Source organism: Cetorhinus maximus, chromosome 15 (assembly GCF_964194155.1).
Source record: "Cetorhinus maximus chromosome 15, sCetMax3.hap1.1, whole genome shotgun sequence".
Lineage (NCBI taxonomy): Eukaryota > Metazoa > Chordata > Chondrichthyes > Lamniformes > Cetorhinidae > Cetorhinus > Cetorhinus maximus.
Genome location: NC_135893.1, coordinates 19941497 through 19961154, shown reverse-complemented (window position 1 = coordinate 19961154; position 19658 = coordinate 19941497). Strand labels below are relative to the sequence as shown.

Here is a 19658-nt window from a genome sequence, read left to right as displayed (position 1 = left end):
GTCAGTAAGAGACTGAATAGTAGGGTTGAACAGACTTGATCCTCTCCCTACCCTCTTCTCATTCCAGGGAATTGTGCAAGAGAATTATGTAACTTTAATCAACGCTATTGATGGTTGGGGGCTCTGTACCTCTCCGATGCTCAGACTTTTTATAGTAACTGGCAAAACCCAATTGGCCTCAAGCTTACAGTGTACAGGTCTCTTCCCTGAAAGTGCAGTAAATGGAGTAGCCCTCGATCTGGTGAAGTGGGCACTGCGTTGCTGGGCGATGCGTACTGTGTTGCTGGAACATTGGGTGCAGGAACACTGAGTGATGATGTGAGAAATGCCAGTGAGCCTTCATTCTGCGTGATGTGAAACTGACTTCAGTACCAAGTAGTTACCCAATGGGCTATCTGGTAGACCCAGGATGTTTAAGGCAGAACCTAGGTAAATTTTATTGTGGCTAAAATCATTTTAAAATAATATTTGAAGAAATGTTATTTAATTTCTGAATCTGTAGTGGACTGAAGGAATTGGTTACATCTTGGGCTACGTTGGGATTTGTGCAGGACCTGTGTGTGATGCAGGGAAGTGTTTTGGTGTATTGGAGCTCCAACTGGTTTTTGAATTTTAACTGACTGAAAGCTTGTTATTTTAAATGTGCACATTGAGATACCTTTTATCCATCATTTTGTCCACATTCATATTCAAACACACATACATTTTAGGTGGTTTGCAACTGTCCTGTTCACTGTTTTGCACTTGTGTTCACTCAATTACTGCTGGCCTTCCTATTGTACAGACATGCCCCCTATCCAAATCTATACCCTGACCAGTCTCCAAGTGAAGAATGGACAATGGAGGAACGCTTTCGACCTTTAACCTTTCATGGCCTTATTCTGAGATCACAGCTGGTTACATTGCTTGTGCGCGGGGTTTGCTACTCGGAGACCCATTCGGTAAGTGCCTGAAAGCACCTTTACCTTTCTCATTATTTCTTAAAATCCAGCATATGTATATTATTATTCATGGTAGTGAATTTTTGTGCTGATCCAGAAGATGAATATTTTGCAGAGTAACGGGATGACTCTTGGTGTCAAATGTCAAAACGTGCCCATGGCAGGTACAGCATGGGTTAGATACAGGGTGAACTCATTCATTTTGTCTGGCAGGGTTTGTGGGGAGCGAAACAAAGTTAAAGCTTCAGGTCTGTTAGCTGCTGAATATCCTATTTCATATTCATTTGGAAGTCTATGGAGACAGCCCTACTTATTTTGTGAGTCTTAATACATATTGAGTACCCACATAATTTCCCATTTGAAGCACAAACAGTCATCTTTCTAATTGACTTGAATAATGGGCCATTACTTCCAAGCTCCTGGCCGTCATATCTGGGAGGTACCCCAAAGATGCAGTGGGAACCCTTGTAAGTTCCCAGGTAAGGATTGCATGGCGATTGCCTGGGCAGTGCAAACTTTCCATGGGCAATTGCACTGCACTGGGAACCATCTGAAAATTGAAATTTAAATCGCAAACTTCAGATGGTCCTGACTGTCATACAGCAAGAGCTACCTGGAAAATGTTAGAAGAATTAAAACCACTTATAGCTTCCGGGCAACTATTTTACTATCTTACCCCTCACAGGACACACACACAACCCCCCTGTCCCCTCAACTCCATGACTGACCAATACCCAACACTCTTCCCTACCCCTCCCAGCTCGAGTGGCTGACATCCACCAACTCCCCACCCCCTTGGCAGACCCACCCCTGCCCCGACTGGGTGATGGCGCGCGCGCGCCCCCCCCCCCCCCCCCACCAAATTCTAACAACTTGCCTGACAAACCTACCTTCTCCCTGGCTTGAAAGTGGCTGGACCTTTAAACTCGCCTGTTTCATTGCAGCTAGTGCCGTAAAAAAAATGGGCATAGCCTCCTTGCCTCCGATTCAGCAGCGCTTAGCTGAAGGCCTCAAGAGCATGCTGCACTGCACAGTCCTTCCTTAGTCTGAGTTGGAAGGTTGGGCGAGACAGGATCGAAAAAATTTAAAGGTAAGTAAGTCAGAGTGGAGTGGCAGTCTCACACTGATTGCCAATCCACTTAAGTTCAGGCCTAATATTTTAAGAAAACTGGGCTAAATTTTGTGGTGACAATCACTGCAGAAGGTCCAGGGAAAACCACTGCGAGGAAAACTTCATAAAATGGGGAGAAAAGAATCTCTTCACTGGTATATTTCCATTGTTTTGGATACAAAATGAATTTACCAGGAGAACTGAGATAATAATAAGGGACAGGCAATGCATCCGTGAGAACTGGTGTTTGAGAAATATACCTCCTAGACCAAGTGGGAGTGAAGGGACATGTAAGTAGCATCAAAGCAGCAATCAAAAAGCCTTTAAATCAAATAGACGGGGTATGGACAGGTAGGTAACTGGATCTCAGATAGCTCTGTTCGTAGTGAAGATGATTGGGCAACAAGAAGGTGCAGACACAGAAGCAGAGACATACATAGCTGGAAACCAGCCAAAGACAGACAGACGGCCATAAAAAGATGGCAGATTTGCAGTAAGATATTTGGGTGGTAGAAGTGTTAGAAATAAAATTATGTAATTGTTGACAGTTATTGCATTGTGAAGCTATGATGTAATTATTAGAAATATGCCTGAATTCAAAGTATGTTAAATGTATTTAGTTGGAGCATGTAAAGGTAGTGGTGTAGCCTAATATATGAATTCCTGGGAGGTAAGTGAAGTTGATCTTGTGGAATCGCCAAAAATGAAGGTAAAAGACTTAGTCTTATTGGATTTAACATCTCCAGCTGGTGCAGAGCTGAAATCAGAAAAGCCAAGAGAATGCTGAACTATGTAGCCAACATTGACCGTTGGAGGGAATCCTGATCAAACTGTACAGGAGTCTGGTCACACTGCACCTCATCTAATTCTGGTCACTGAGATCCAAGGGATACATTGAAGTACTGGGAAAAATGCAGACAAGAACTGAGAGGCTGATCACCAGGGTCCCAGGTCAGAGTTGAGGATAAACTTGTATTTTGAGCCATGGAAGGAGGGTTTTGAGAGAGTTACAAGATAATAAACAGCATGGGAAAACTAAATATGGAATATCACTTTAATTAAAAAGAGAATAAGACAAGAAGACACAGTCTCAAACTAGGAATAGGTAAATTTAGGACCCACGCCGGGAAGATTTTCATAACCAAATGAACTCCTGGACAGTGTGGGGGAGTGGGAAACCCTGGGTTCATTAGAGGAGCAATTAGATGTAGCATTCGGGCTGAAATTGAATCATTTTGAGTGAATGGCCTAAGATATTCACCGAATATCCTCTCTCAAGAGTAGTTACCTTGTGTTGGTCGTTTCGCATTTATCACTTGCTCTTAAGCCACGCTCTCACTGTGTTTCAGAGTTCGATGCAACCGCGACTGTCCTATTCGGAGATGACTGAAGATTATCCACGATACCCTGACGTTCATGACCTCGACCTGACCCTCCTCAACCCACGTATGATTGTGGTAAGTGCTTGTTGGGGTCTCAGGTACAAGTGGATTGGGGGGCCAGAAGTTGCTTACGACCTGGTTGATTAGTTTTGTGTGGACAGTGCACAGAGAGCTTGGTCTAACTTTGCATCGTTTATGTAATGTTTTAGGGAGAGGTGTGGGTTTGTGCAGGGCAATAATTGTTGTTGAATGCTTCCCTTCCCATTGCTGGCCTTGTTGCTGCTGGTTTTCATGAATGTCTGTTAATAGCCACTGGGGGGCCCTAGAGTCTTCATTTAGCATCTCAGCATAAACCCAAAGTGGCTGCATTGTACTAGGGATTAATCATTTGGCATTCCTGCAGGTGTTTGTAGTTAACTAAATTCATTTTTATTTTAAATTTTATTTGCTCTTCCTTATTTGTTGAACGTTTATGCTGTAAAACTGGTTTAGCTGTACATTCACATATTCAGATCTGACTGGAACATATGTTGAGTTCTGTTTTCCTCTGCCTAAACTGCTAACTACTCCACAATAATCCCTGACTGGAAAGATAAATCCTCACCACCTCCACTATCAACTCCCTCCTTCAACTCCTCTTTCCTTCACCCCCACCTGCAAGGAACTCATCGACGACTTTGTCACTAAAATTCTGCCACTTTCCTTCCTTCCCCTAGCCCACAAAGCCAAACTTCCACTCCCTCCCGCCTCTCTCCCACCCTAGCCCTGAACCAGCGTCTTTCTCTCCCATCTTCCTTTATGCCTTGTTCATGAGACCCACATCCTGTTCTCTTGACCCTCTTCGCATGAAACTGCTGACTGTCCAACTTCCCTTCTTGGCACCCCATGTTATCTGATACTGATAATAGTTCCCTCTCCTCAGGTACTGTTCCCCTCACCTTCAAATTTGTCATCAGTAGTCCCCCTCAAAAAAAAAAATTTTACCTTTGATTCTTCTGTCCTTGCAAACTATTGTACCATCACCAAGCTCCCTTTCCCCTCCAAAGTCCATGAATGTGTTCTGACAAAAAGGTCATTGACCGGAAACATTAATCTCCTCTCCACAGATGCTACCGGACCTGAGTATTTCCAGCATTTTCTGATTATTTAGTTCAGATTTTCAGCATCTGAATTATTTTGTTTTTCCTTAAATGCTTTTGTTGCCTCCCAATTCCATACTCATTTTTCCTGCAACTCCTTGTCTGAACCTCTTCAATCAGGTTTCAACTCCTGCCACAGCCCTCATCAAAGTCAATCTTCATGGCTGTGACTATGGTAAACTAATCCTCCTCATCCTTCTTGGCCTATCTACAGCCTTCAACATGGTTGACAACACCATCCTCCCCCACTGCTTCTCCTTCATCGTCCAGCTGGGTGGAACTGCACTCACCTGGTTCCAATCCTATTTATTAATTCATAGCCAGAGAATCACCTGTAATGTCTTCTCTACATGCTCCCGCACCATTACCTCTGGAGTCCCTGGAGGATCCATACTTGACTCTCTCCACCTTCCCATCTACATGCTTGCCCTTGGTGATGTCATCTAAAAATATATCAGTATCTACATGCTGCTGATAATACCTAGCTGTACCTCACCACCAACTCTATTGACCTTCCGATTTGTTCAGATTTGCTGGTCCAGTATCAGTCATGTACAATGCACAGTGACAGGCCAGACCTGCTGACCCAGGATTAGGGTTTAGCCTCAAGTTGTCTTCAGTTCCATGCTGTTTCTTCTCAAACTAAGCATGTTAGTTCCCACATAGCCCTGAGTTTTGAATAAGATCCTTTGTGGCATGGGGAGTTGAGATCCCCTCGCTGTGCTACAAGTGGAACTGAAATGCGGTCACTATTGTAATGTAGGAAACATGGCAGCCAATTTGCACTCAAGATCGAACAAATAGCAATGACCAGATAATCTCTTTTAAATTATGTTAATTGGGGGATAAATATTGCCATCGGGAAGAACTCCCCTTCTCTTTGAATAGTGCCATTGGATCTTTATGTCCACCTGAGAAAGCAGACATTTCATCCAAAAGACCTCTATTAGCACAATAGTCCCTTAGTACTGCACTGGGAGTGTTAGCCTAGAATATGTGCTCAGATTTCTGGAGCGGGTCTTGAACTCTCAATCTTCTGACTCAAAGGCAAGAGTGTCAACCACTGAGATACTGCAGACATTAATGTTTGTTTAAAGGTAAGCACTTGTCTGCTTTAGTTTTGGAGTCTGGGAAGCAGATTTGTGTTGTGCTCTACCAGTTTACAGAAGAGGATAACTATGGTTTTCTTGGCAAGTTGCTGTCTCCTGATTAAAGTCTGGCATGTCACCATGTGTTGAAACAGTTGTCTTTTCTCTGCTGCAGGATATCACTCCGTACATGAACCCCTGTCCTTACACAGTCTCGCCAAACACACATGTTTCTCAGGTCTTTAATCTGTTCCGCACCATGGGACTGAGGCACCTGACAGTGGTCAACGCTGTGGGAGAGGTGAGTGGGATTCTTTTGGAGGAGTGGGTGGGGGTCAGCTTCGGTGGGTTGGGCAGCGGGTCAAGGCAACAAGATCAGTACAGAGGGGTGGTGGGCAACAGGGGCAATAGGGGTCAGCTAATGGGTGTCAGGCAGGGTATCAGTGTATGCAGTCAGAGAGTTCAGTACATGTCCCTTCTGTTACTGACCTGTGCTCATTCCCCAATTTGGTGTTTGCCTGAAAATGTTTTCCACTGTTTCTAAAATCCCAGAACAGCAGCTGCTGCTATTCTGCTTGCTTAGAAATATTAGTAAAAATAGAAAGACACAATGAGAACATATGAGATCCCAGAGATTGAAGAGTAATCTGTGTTTCTGATGTGTCTGCTTTGCACAGTTGTTAACAAATATTTTGAGTTTGGATTGAGAGTTGGAACCTGATTAATGCTGAGCATGTTACCGCAGTTATTCCAGCTAGTCAGGCAGATATATTTAGTGGTTACCTTGCACTATTAATGAAACCCTGGGGGCTCTGTCTCAGGGATCCTGTTTTCTGGGTTTTTTTTAATGTTGACCTGTTTGTACCAACACTCGTGAATTTCTTTGGTGGGTCGGGGAGAATTTGAAATGGGAAACCTGCAAGCTTTTAATTACCAGTTCAGCTGCAATCCCTATTTGCTGTCGGCTGTCTTACTCAAGAGCATAATCCAGCTCAACCTGATGTTGCAGCAGGATTCTGGAGTAAGATCAGAGCCAGATATTCAAATAGTCTGTGGATCACAATAGCTGCAGATGCTAGAAGGATGGCAGATTTCCTTCCCAAAAGGCATTAGTGAACCAGATGGATTTTTACAACAATCAATGATGGTTTCATGGTCACCATTACCAAGACTCGATTTACTAATTGAATTTAAATTCCACCAACTGCCATGGTGGGATTTGAGCCTGGGCTTCTGGATTACCAGTCCATTGACATTACCACTATGCCACCATCTTCCCCCAGTGAGTTCAGCACATGTTCCTTCAGTTTCTGACCTGCCTATTGGCAAAGCACTATCATACCTAATGAAAATCACTTCAGAGTGTGGAATGGATGTGATTTAGTGACAGGTTTGACAAAATAAAAATAGGGAGGAGGAGAAGAGGAAGGGCATTTTCAGGGACTGAATGTGAATGTGGACTCTGATGAAATCCTTTCACCTGAATCTATTTTTATTTTACTTTTGCGTTAGATTGTTGGAATCATCACACGACACAACTTAAGCCACGATTTTCTATTGATGAAACTGAGGCAGCACAACATGACGATGTGATCCTCTTCTTCACAGTGCAACATTCCAGAATCTTTTACTCTACACTGCAACGGCTTTGATTTTCAGGGGCCATCTGATAAGGCAGGACATTCCTTGGTGCCAGTGCCGCCCTCATTCACCTGCTAAACAGGCATCAAATTAACAAGCGACAGCCACTGAAGGACCTTAGCCCCTGACATTAGTCTATGATTCACAGCACTACTCGCACCTGTTTAAAGTAGATGGTGCTGATTTTGTTAATTGTGGAATTAACTGCAGTGTTTGTATATCTGTGTTCATGTGAGACAGGGAAGCAGTGAAAGGGAAGGGTTTATTTTATATTAGCTAAGCTTCTGAAGTTGGGCCTCCAGCAATGAGGATTTTGCAGTACATGAAGCCAGTTGAACATTTTATTCAGTTTTGCAGTTGGCTGACTTTGCACAGCGTTCACAGTCAATCAGATCAGTATCAAAATGGTCTTGAAAAGGCACAAAACATAAAAACACTTAACGAGGCAAAATCAGAGGTGTTTACTAACCAAATCAGAAATAGATAACAGACTAATACTAACTATTCTTTTGTTTCTATGGCATTTTGTTCAAACACTAAAACTGCAGACAGAATCACTGGATATTGCAATTCTGCAGGTAAATTTGTTCATGGGCACAAATCTGAGGTTTGGTTTGAACAATACAGACATAAAATATTGGGAATATATTGTCCTCAACTGAAATGATCGAAGTTAAGAACTTCACCTCAAACAATGACCTATCTGTTGAAGGACCTGCTGTGTATTTCCAGCATTCCCAGTTTGTTCCATTTCAGAGTGGCACACTCTCCTGGTGGGAGGAGTTTCTGTTGCCGTTAGTAACCACTACAGTTCAATCCAGCTTTGTAGTGATATCCTTGCTGTGATCTCCATGGTAACGTGGTTTGGGTTACAATTTGGGATGTACAGCTCCCCCAATCACTGCAAATAATGTATTGCATGACACTAACACAATAAAAAATATCACTGACCTGTGATCACATTCAAGAAAATAATCAGTGGCAGGTATGAAAGAAATTGAATTGGGTTCAGTATAATGATGTACCAAATTAATCCTTTGATTTCTTGGTAGCTGTAATTTTAGCAGAGTTGTCAGTACAACAACCCAGGCTGAGGAGGAGGGATTAAGGTGATTGAAGACATGTATCTGTTGACAAAAGCTGCTGGAATCAGTGAGAAAAGGAGGCTGCTAGTTGAGGATTCTTGTGAAATAATTTAGAAACTGACAAGATGCCTTTCCCTGGTCTTTTCCACACTCTTAGCCATAGCGTTGTGGGACTCACCTGCTCACCTGGGCTTCTGAATTATAAGACAAATGAAATTTGCATATCCAGTGAGGGCAGGATGAATCTGTCATCTTGTTTTCTGTAACTTTGTAGTTCAGATACTTGAAGAAAAACAATTCCTTGTTTTAAAATTGATTTTAAAGAAGCAAACTGTATGTGAAATGTTACACTACACAAAGGGAACCCAGATTAGCAACTCATAAGTGAAAGGGAAAGGCTCCAATATGGAGCCTTCATTCATAGGGCTTTGTTGAATTCCTTTTTTTCATAATTCTGTATTTTATACAATTGAATGTTTACCTTTGAGTTTGTGTGCTTGGAACTTACCTTAAAGCGCATTTAAAAGAACAGTGATTTATTAGAAATCTTATTTTTGTTTTTCAGCATTTCATGCACCTGATTGGCCTAAGGAGACAGTAATGGCTAATGTGTAGTTTCCAAGTTTTGATCATTGTTACAACATTATATATTACTGAGCATCCCTTGTTGACCTGAACCCTGGCAATTTAAAATATTGTACACACCAGCAGTATTTGTTCTTTGTGTTTCAGAAATGCTCCTGGTATGTGATGAGCTAAAGCCCCATCCTCTGTAAGAGGTAAAAGCAAAATTTTCCCCAGTTTTGGCACAATAACTCTAAATGATCTCGGAGATATTTATTGTAAAGTGCTTTTTTCAGTCCTGTTTTTACCTGTGGGATATTGCAGAACACTTGCCTGTTGCCTGTTGTGTGAATCTTGGCACAATTTCTAAGGCAAGAGGCAAGTTTAGTTTGAATTCAATTTTGAGACATTTGAGGCAGAGTTGGCCTGGACTCGGTACCATGGGGCCCCAGGACCGTGCACCAAGAACACTAGAATTCCAGGTTCCCGTTAATTCAGATATTTGGGGCCATTGATACAGATCACCCCTCTGATTAGGATTTATTCATCACAGGCAACAGTGCTAAAAGCAGCTCTTTCCAAACCTCCAGGCCCACAACTTTCAAGGAGGGGAAAACACAAGGAGTTCACCAGGTGTACAAACCTGACCTGGACTGCAGTCTTTGGCCCATGTTGCAATTGTCTGTAAAACTTGGAATATTCAGTATGGTGGATGATACCATAGTTGCTGTGATTTGAGTATTATCACATTGTCATATTTGCACTTATTATTTGATATGAGCTAATTATTTTACATTGAGAAGCTTCTGAAGCCAAATATAATTCTCATTTTATTTTTTTATTCCATGTTTTTAAAATTTCTGTTTCTGTAATTTTTTTAAAGATTAGGTTACATTATAATAAACATTCCCATTTGTGATCCTGCAAATGTTGATCCAGCACTCTTGTTCATATTTTTTCATGGGATGTAGGTGTTCCTGGCTATGCCAGCATTTGTTGCCCAAGCATATTTCCTCAGCATTTTCTTAGGGATTGTGTGGCATTGTTAAATTGATGATTTTAGAGTTGGTTTGTCTCTGTAGGCTGGTACTTCCTTCAACTTCTTGCACCCTCCAGATTAATACCGGGGCTTAGAAGGTTACATTGAGGGCAGATTGCATAAACTGAGTTTGTATTTCCCTCAAGTTCAGATGACCTAATCAAGATGTTTACAGCCAATGAAGTACTTTTGAAGTGTAGCTACTGTTGTAATGGTAGGAAATGCAGCAGCCAGTTTGTGCACAGCAAACACCCACAAACAGTAATGTGATAATTTATTTTGTGATGTTGATTAAGGGATAATTATTGGCCTTGACACAATAACTCCCCTGCTCCTCTTCAAAATAGTGCTGTGGGATCTTTTACATCCATCCTAGCAGGCAGATGGAGCCTTAGTTTAACATCTCAGCCAAAAGACAGCACTTCTGATATTGCAACACTCCAGTGTCAGCCTAAATCTTTGTGTCCCAGCCCTCGAGTAGGCCTTGAGCCCAGAAACCTGTTAATCAGAGACGAGAGTGTTATCAACTGAGTCACGGCTGATATAGTTACCGGAGTTGTAAAAGTTTGTATCCCAACTCATTTAAGACAAAGGGCAACATTCAATTATCTTTTTGATTACTGTTTGTACCTGACTAGTTTTCAATGATTTGTGAACTTGGACTCTCAAATTTTTTTGATCCTCTGCATTTCTTACCCACTATTTAGAGAATATTCAAGTTTACCTTTTCTGGATTTGAAATGAATGACCTCATGTTTTCCCACATTGAAATCTATTTGCCATAGTCTTGCTTAATCAATTTGTAACCTTTAACTTTCTTCTCCCACCCGCAGTACTTCCTGTTCCTGATTTTTGTTGTAATCTGCAAATGTGGATATACAACTCTATTCCTTAATCCAAGCTAATAATAAACATGGTGAAAAACTGAAGCCTCAGAATAGATCCATGGGGAGCACCCCTTACATTCTGCCAATCAGAATACCTACCCTATATCTCCATTCCCTGTCTCCTGTCTCCCAACCAATATATAGTCTCATATCACAAGGGTCACTCCCTTTTGTACGTTCAACCTTTCCTGACGGCTGTAACACCTGCGCCTCATCCAATTGGAGCTGAGCGAATGCCAATGATTGGTGGGTAACGTGGCGCAGATAAGTGGCGCGAACCGGAAGTGGGTGATCGTATGCGGAGAGCGCGAGGCTGTTAACGAACCCGGCGCGTGAAGGCGGCCTGACACTGACCCGCGGGACGATGTGGACCTGATAGACACGGGCAGCCGTTCGGGAGCGAGGCAGGAGTGTGTTGCCTCCATGGCCGAGGAGCCCGGTACATTGAGCTTCTTCGTTATTTATTGTGATGCGGTCCGGGTGTAGAGGGACCGGAAGTGAGGAGATTGGGGGGTGCGGGATGGTGTCCTGTGGGGTGAGGGACGGTGTCCCAGGGGATTGGGGGCGGGGGGATGGAGGATGGTGTTCCAGGGGATTGGGGGCGGGGGGGATGGAGGATGGTGTTCCAGGGGATTTGGGGGGTGGGGGGGAATGGAGGATGGTGTTCTTGGGGATGGGGGATGGTGTTCCAGGGGATTGGGCGGGGGATGGAGGATGGTGTCCCAGGGGATTGGGGGGAGTTGGGGGGGGGGGGATGGGGAATGGCGTCCCAGGGGATTGGGGGGGGTGGGGTGGAGGATGGTGTCCCAGGGGATGGGGGGGGGCGGGATTTGGAGGATGGTGTCCTTGGGGGGGGGCGGGGGGGGGAGAATGGTGTCGCAGGGGATTGGTGGGGGGGGGGGAATGGTGTCCCAGGGGATTGGGGGGTGGGGGGGATGGTGTCCCGGGGGATTGGGGGGGGGGGTTGCTGAGGGCATTGGGGCATGGTCCCGGGGAGGGGTGTGGGATAGGGGTGCTCCCGGGCAGGGGTGTGGGATAGGGGTGCTCCCAGGGAGGGGTGTAGTGGAGGCGGGGTCCCGGCGAGGGGGTGGCCCCAGGGAGGGGTATGGGTGAGGTGGGTTCCCGGGGAGGGATGATGGGGCATCCCGGGAACAGGGATGGATGATGGGGCAGGCTGGGGGCTGTGGTCCAGTATCTAATGGGATTTCTGTTTGGGTCAGTGAGGAACCCAACTCCCAAGTTATGCTTTGCTGCTGTGGAAATGATTTAAGTTTTGCTGCAAATGATGCCGCATTATTTCCATTTATGACTGTGATGGGAGGTTAAGCAGCAGAGCTTTAACCTCACAGTCCACTCATTGCTCGGGTGTGTTCACGTTGCAGGGAGTTTGAATTCCCAATGGGGAGACAGCGAATCCCCGTGTTAACTTGCTCCCCAAGCTCATCCCTGGGTCCCCAGGACCTGCTTCCCTGGGTGAACACCACACACTCACTGGCATGGAGAATCACAGTCATAACCACCTCAGTTTTCTGCAATGAAGTTAATAAGCACCAAATTGTGTTGTGAAATTTCATTTTCTATGCTTTTGAGGTGAGATTAAGGTATTGGATCATTCATTTTTAGAAAATAATGGGCCAAAATATTTGGGTTCAGGTGAAATGTAACAATGACTGGCACGGCTTTTAAGTTGTGAAGAAGGAACCAGAGGATTCTCCGTGTCTCAGCCTGTGGTCCAAGTGCTGAACTTTAAAATGGACAAAATGAGTGCTGGTCCCCCAGGGGCTGGATGGAGTTAATTGAAGAAACTGAAACTGGAAAGTGAACTCGGTTCAAACACCTGAAACCATAGTTCTGAAATGATTCTCGGACGCTTATTTACTTTAAATTTTATTCTGCAGTGGGTTCCATACACAGTGTCTACATGTACTGAAGGTAAAATACCAACTCCACTGATGGCTTTGTTTAATCTGCACCAGAGCTCACAGCAAGTGACTGACTGTCAGTGTCACAGCAACAAAAAACAAATACAATACAAATAAATAGTTTCATAATTAATATAAATAGAATTAAATATTGTTTAAATAGCAGCTGGCACTGTATGTACATTAAAGATTTAATCCAAGAGTCGAGCTTGTAAACAGTCTACAGGTGGGACACTACTTGTCATCAGTCAGAGTTTGTGGAGCAAAAATCAGAGGAGTGAATTAAATGTGGGAAGGTTGATGAAAAGGCAGTGCCGGCAGTGTTGCTCCCGGAGTCAGACCTTAGGAAAAAGAGAGAAGACAATGAGCTGAGCAACACCCATCCACAGTGCAAGACCCAACTTTTGAACTAAGCCCCAAGATCTAACTCTTGGTTGAAAAGTTTGAGATTAAAAGTGATGAATTGAGTTGAGGCCCTTCATTGTAAAGCGAGGCCGTGGCCTTCCTTTCTTATTGGTCTACCTCTAAAAGACTACATACACAGTAAACCTCAGCTGAAAAGGGCCCTTGTTAACCATATATGGACAGCGTCTTGGAAATATTTCTTCCATGGCTGAGCAAAGAGGCCCATTAAAAAAGAATCTTTACAATAAATATTTAATTGGGCTGGCAGTGCATGGTAAGATGAGCATAGATGTGAGCTCGGAACTGGTGTTAGAGTGAAAGGGTTAGGGATGGCAGTGTGGAGAGGGCGTGTGGGGAAAGGGAGCTGGTATTAGGGTTAGGCACAGGGCTGGGAGTTAATGATGTAGTTAGGGATAATTTGGCTTCTGTTTCCTCCAGGATAGCAGATTAGGGGGTGATATAATTGGGGCCCTTAAAATGATTGAAGGAGTTGGTAGGGCATATAGAGAAGAATTATTTCCTCTGGCAAGGGAGTCCAGAATGATGGGGCATAATCTTAGACTTACAGCTAGGCTGTTTATGGCTGAGAAACTAGGAACTGTGGAAGAGCTGAGAGATTTAGGGGTCAAAATACAGGAATCATTAAAAGGTAGTGGACAGGAACAAAAAAATCGTTAAAACGGCTATTGGAATATTGGCCTTTATCTTACTGGGACTGGAGTACAAAGTGGAAGTAATGTTAAAGCTTTTTGGAACTCTGGTTAGACCTCATCTGGAGTACTGTTTTGGTTCTAGGTACTGCACCTCGAGAAAGATATATTGTCTTTTGAGGGAGTGCAGTGCAGATTCACCAGAATGATATCTGACCTAAAAGGTTTAAATTCGGAAGACAGGTTGCTTAGACTAAGCACTCATTCCCTCGAATATGGAAGATTAAGGGGTGATCTGATTGAGGTGCTTAAGACGATTAAAGGATTTGATAGGGTAGAGAGAAACGCTATTCTTTGGCGGGAGAGTCCAGAACAAGAGGGCATAGCCTTAAGATTAGAACTAAGATAGTGTAAATCTGTAACCTTCTTAAAAAGCGTCAGAAGCTGGGGTTGTCAATTGAAATTTTCAAAACTAAAATCAACAGGTTTTCCTAGGCAATGAAATGAAGGGGTATGGAACCTAAGCGGGTAAATGAAGTCGCGACACAGGGTTGAGGAGAGGAAGGCGAAGAATGGATTGAGGACAGGAGGAAGAGCTGGTTGGATGTGTCCAAGGTGCTGAAATTGAAAACTTGAGGTAGATTTGCGGGTTTGGTCTTTCTTGAATCCTTGGAAAGTCTGAGAAATAAATGCCATAGAGATCGTGCACTGAAAACAATCGGTTTTAAACCTTTTAATAAGAGTCGAAGAGACCAGCACTCACCGGGGCATAATTAGTCAGGAGCTAAGTTGGAAACTGAAGAATCATTAAGGGTGCATTGAATGTGCAGGCATTAGCTTCACTATAGTGAAGTGCACAAGTGCACACACTATATAAGTGCACAATCCTTACCAAACACACCATCACTGACCTTTTAGCCGCAGCTATTTGGTAGTGAAAAGGGCATGTGCCGGCAGGAGAGTTCAGATCCCAGCCTATGGGTTATCTACTTCCCAGCGCAGTGGGTTATTTTAGAAACAATCCCTGTCCATAGTAATCTTATTCCAGGTCGGTTTAGTGGTTTTAAACCATTCCGTCGCTGTGTGGGGCGGAATGTGCCTTTTTGACCCACTGCACTGTTTATGTGAACCATTCCACCTGTAAAACACATCGGCAATGATCTCAGTGCCGCTCTTACCTTTAAACAAGCCGCTAACAGCCCAGGCCGCTCATGGCACCGATTCGGTCCAGTTTCACGCCGAAGCAGCCCCGTGATGGCCCCTTTTTGCTCCTGCCTTTAAACCGCAGAGGATTGTTGCTAAGGTCTTTCAGGAGACGGGCCAGGACTGCTTCCTGACGGAAAGGTCGGCCACCAATCTCTCGGGATTCGCGCTCCCAGGGAAGCTCCAAATCGGACTGGTCAGCGTTGAGTTCGGGAATGGAATCGACTGGCGACATTTCTTGTGCCTCATTGTTCAGCTCGTCTGAGGGGAAGTGGTGCCCATATTCATCTTCCAAAAGCCTGGATAAGATCTGAAAGTGAGAGAATTGGTAGGATTTAGACACCAGATCTAATTGTTTGTGGGCATAGCTCAGAAAAGTGCTGGAATTTACATCAAACATAATCCATATGTACGGCGATCTGATTGGAACTTACAGCTATGAAACTCTCTGAAACATCAGCCAAGTCTATGCAGAAAGGAAGCAAAGATGCCGTTTAGTGGTTAGTTAGTGACAGCTAAAAACCTACTCCTTCGCTGTCTATGGTTGGTTAGCTCGACCCCAAACAGGAGGTAATACTCCGGTGTTTCAATTCAATGGACGGGGGATTTCTGATAATCCCCTTGCTAGTTGTCAAATAAATAGTTGAAGCGTAGCGTTACCTAATTATCAACAGCAGACAATGGAGGATGAACTATATAACTCGCCTCGACCGTGTCCACTCCTAGCGGATCAGCAATAGCCAGAGTGGTCTGAGACCACTGAAGCCATTGGTGTGATTTGCTGGCCAGCGCTGACTATTTCAGCTGTAGCCTGGACACCACAAACACACGGATCGTCCTTCCAGTAACCTGGCGTTTGGACCTCTTACCTGCAGGCTGTCATCTGATCTTGGTCTAGCTTGGGCATGGACCAGAAGTACAAGCAAGAGTCCGCAGTAGAAACTCATTTGTCCGCTCATCTTCTCTCCTTGAGTTTCTGATTTGGGTTGGACTGTTCACCGCGAATTAGTTTCTTCACTTGCTCCCTCTTTCCCTGCTGCTTCTGTGCTCAGACTCTGGGTCTTTTATTTCCATGCTGGCTGACGTCATCCCACCGTGAACGAATATTCCAAATATTAATTTATTAATCTCATTCCGTCACTTCCCTGCGATAAAGATAATAGTAAATACGGGAAATGTCACTAGGTGATAGGATGTGTTTGTGGATGGAGTAGTTTAACTTATATGGTAAAGTCAGTTACAGATATGATGCCACTGTGGCAGGGAGTTGTGCAGTTTTAAACAGTTGCGCATCAATTCAGTCTGCATACCCTAGGTCTTTGGGTTGCAGTGCCGAAGGGGAATCAAAATGAATGTAACATCGAGTTGTCCAATTTTGTCTTGACCCAACAGTTGTCGCTTCAGAAAGGATTTTTAAGAGTAAATTACAATTTAACATTAAAATAAACTACTCAGTGTAGAATTAACCGGGAAAAACTGAGAACGGGGGTGCGTAAAGAATGCGAAGATTTTCCCCTTTTGCTTTAGTAATATATTCATAAAATAAACAATACTTCCAGTCACTCACTGTTCCATTAGCTTTTCATTGTGTTGTAATATAGTATAAGAAGTTTCCAAGACTCAACTGATTTCAGGTGCTGTCTATGTTCCGATAATAGGCAATGCACTTTCTGCGCGATATATCAAAACAACACGTAGTATACCCAATAAACACCTTCCACTGCCTGATGAAGTAATGTGAATGGCACAGATAGAAGCGACAGAGATTCAATCTGTGAGAACTATTTTCTCCTTCAGGCGGATACAAAGAAAGTAATATTTTACCAGCTACCAGGAATGCTTGTTCAGAAAGAATCAAATCCCAACACTGGCCTGTGACATTCAGTACCGGGACTTACGTGGGTCATTGATACTTTAAGCATTTTTAGCGTGAGCTTTATATATGCATATCTTTACAAATGCCACCAATACATTACAACAGTGACTACAAAAATACTCCTTTACTGGCTGTGAAGCGCCTTTGTGCATCCTGAGGTCATGAAAGGCAAGATCTTTCACTCTTTAATACATTGCATGTACAAATATTAAACCTGTTCACTGTTCGTGGCGCACTTGCTTATTGGCTAACGGAAGAACGACTTAAACTCGGTGCCCATTAATGAAATGGTAACCTGTTGGAACCTGCGAGGAGACAGAAAATTGGGTAACATGCCAGATTTTATTCAGTTTGCACAGACGATGTATTTTGAGAGGTTAATAAAGTGGCATGACTTTGAGATGTGACAGTGAACATCCTTACAAAAACTGTAACCTTTTAAAGAAATGACACAGCAAGCCACAGCCTATGGCTGCATGGAATGCTTTAGGAGTTGTGTCATAACATAGCAGATTGCACTGTGCAATGCAGAAAGTTCTAGGGATCTGTCAGCTATCTGACAGGAGATAATTGGATGGTCGGACCAGACAACGCTTGTCTCCATTATCTCAAGATATTGTTAACCACTATCAGATACGGCGGTCAAATAAACTTCGAGTTATTTAGAATTGTACTTGTTTGCTCCATAGATTTTACTTATTTAACATTAGTGAAATGGAACGATGCAATAGTTATGCCGAGCTTTTTAATAATGGCTAATGTTTGTGCACTTTAAGTGAATGTATGGAAAAACATGACATTCTCGCACTATTTCACTGGAGGGTTGGAGACGCGTTACCCTGCACCAATAGGAGAAAGCAATTTATGATTCATTAATGCAAAATGCTGCGGATGCTGGAAATCTGAAATAAAAACAGAAAATCAGAACTGATAAAGGTTATCGATCTGAAACGTTAACCCTGTTTCTCTCTTCACAGATGCTGCCACATCTGCTGAGTACTTCCAGCATTTTTTGTTCTTATGATTCTTAAGATTCATTCTGGTAATTTAGTTCCGCAACGCACAATATTCCTACTCTAATACACATTTGTTAGCCTCTTTTCTCACTGATTTAAATAATCATCAGCTGACATACTTGTCAATGTTTTTAGTAGTTTTCCAGAATGAAAGACTTTGTAACGCTGCTGCACCTCGGACCCGAAAGTTTCAGGCTGGGTGTCCAAAGGGTGAAAGATTTGTTGGACAATGGGTTTTTATCAGACAACATGTAGGGCATCCGGGACAAAACTCATGACCACGTTTGCTTCCATTTGTATGAAAACAGGATGGGGAATGTGGCCTTTCTGTAGCTTGTGCTTTTTAAAACCATGTACAGAACATTCCCCTCTTCCCTCACTTGGCCCGGAAACACGTTGGCTGAAGGGTGGAGTGGAAGGATAGTCGGGTGAAGGTTGAAACTGCAAATAGGGTGCGATTGGCTGCCACCTGACGTTTCGGATCTCACACAAGTTCCAGCTTTTATCCAATGGATGAAAAATTTATTTGGCGGCGTACTAGGGGCAACCCATAAGACCGACTGGAAATGTTTTTAATGGTTTACAGTTGAATAACTGAACATTACTATTTTACTGTTCTGCATTTTCGCTGCTTGGTTTCCTTGAGCGCCCCACATGGTGTAAGCACTGAAATCTATGGGCAATTTTCCGAAGAGTTTCTCCCGATCATTCGCCCAGGGAAAGATTAGTGGAAACCCCGGGAAAATGTGTAGACGCAATTTTTATGTTTGTGCCCCCGGAGCTCCCTTGGGCCTTTCGCCGAAGTAATCGTGGTTGATCGGAAGAACTCACGGATATTACTCCCTGGGTCTGCAATACATTCCTTGCGAAAAATTCATAACTGACTTTAGTAATAAATGAACCACCTCCCTCCCCCTCCCGGCAACTTTTGTTTCTAATCACGTTCCTTTAGATTTGAAGCTGTTTTCAAAACTACCAGTCGGGCCTATCTAGTTATTGAACTCTGGGATACAGCTTTCTTTTGTGTTGGACATGTCAGTGCGTACACTTCTAGACGACCTTGTCTTTTGGATCATTTTTGTGAGTCATTCAGTTGCGGTCCTTCGACATAGACCGGAATCCGTCAACCTGCATTGTATTAGGTTTGGTCAGTAAATAAACCCTCTAAAGGAAGAGAATTTTAATGTTGAGCGACGGTGTAAAATGGACGCTATTGGAATGAGTCTCCCATTGTACACCTCGCTCCATTCCCCTTTCAGATGAAGGGAAAATCGGGCGGCAAATTCGATGTTGCCCGTTTGATAAACATGGCCCAAATTTAAAATTACCCGCCTTAAAATGAGTGCGTCCCTTATTTAAAACTAATTCCAACGTGGTTTAAAGCAGTTGCATTCTCCTGATTGTGGGTTCTCGGATCTGGATTGGAGGTATCACCAACTGGACACGGGTAATATGCATCAGCCTCTTACGCGCCTTTAAAAACTGTCTTAGTGTCATCAATGTCATGCGCTATCCTTGTTATGGTCCTGAAATGTTAACTCTTGTATTTTTCTCCACATATGCTGCCAGACCTGCTGAGTATTTCGAGCATGTTCTCTTTTTATTTCAGATTTCCAGCAAGCGCTGTATTTTGCTTGTTGAGGTCTTGGCTTCCGCCTCGACAAGCATTTTTCAGCATTTGATGGGATCTGTCCGCCCTGGCACACTTA

General features: G+C 43.5%; 2 protein-coding genes across 2 annotated transcripts in view; one reads left to right on the top strand and one right to left on the bottom strand.

The window, feature by feature from the left end:
- The window catches only part of clcn6 (chloride channel 6), a 47938-nt gene extending 38059 nt beyond the window's left edge, over positions 1 to 9879 (top strand). The window contains exons 20-23 of the mRNA XM_078557984.1: positions 785 to 941; positions 3402 to 3509; positions 5837 to 5962; positions 7174 to 9879. Coding sequence (XP_078414110.1) covers positions 785 to 941; positions 3402 to 3509; positions 5837 to 5962; positions 7174 to 7254 — 472 coding nt within the window. The 3' untranslated portion in view covers positions 7255 to 9879. The remainder of the gene's footprint in view (positions 1 to 784; positions 942 to 3401; positions 3510 to 5836; positions 5963 to 7173) is intronic.
- A 2869-nt stretch (positions 9880 to 12748) lies between these two features.
- LOC144690458 (C-type natriuretic peptide prohormone) lies at positions 12749 to 16115 on the bottom strand. The gene is made up of 3 exons (XM_078557983.1): positions 15927 to 16115; positions 15033 to 15367; positions 12749 to 13140 (listed from the first exon to the last, which is right to left on the bottom strand). Exons 1-2 carry the CDS (start codon positions 16014 to 16016, stop codon positions 15047 to 15049), a joined length of 411 nt encoding a protein of 136 aa, XP_078414109.1. The 5' UTR covers positions 16017 to 16115; the 3' UTR covers positions 12749 to 13140; positions 15033 to 15046.
- Between the last annotated feature and the right edge of the window lie 3543 nt (positions 16116 to 19658).

Coding starts and splice junctions, on each gene's coding strand:
- LOC144690458 (XM_078557983.1), bottom strand. CDS start 16,016: ATGAGCGGACAAATGAGTTTCTACTGCGGACTCTTGCTTGTACTTCTG. Junction 15,368..15,926: donor GATCAGATGACAGCCTGCAG/GTAAGAGGTCCA, acceptor TCTCACTTTCAG/ATCTTATCCAGGCTTTTGGA.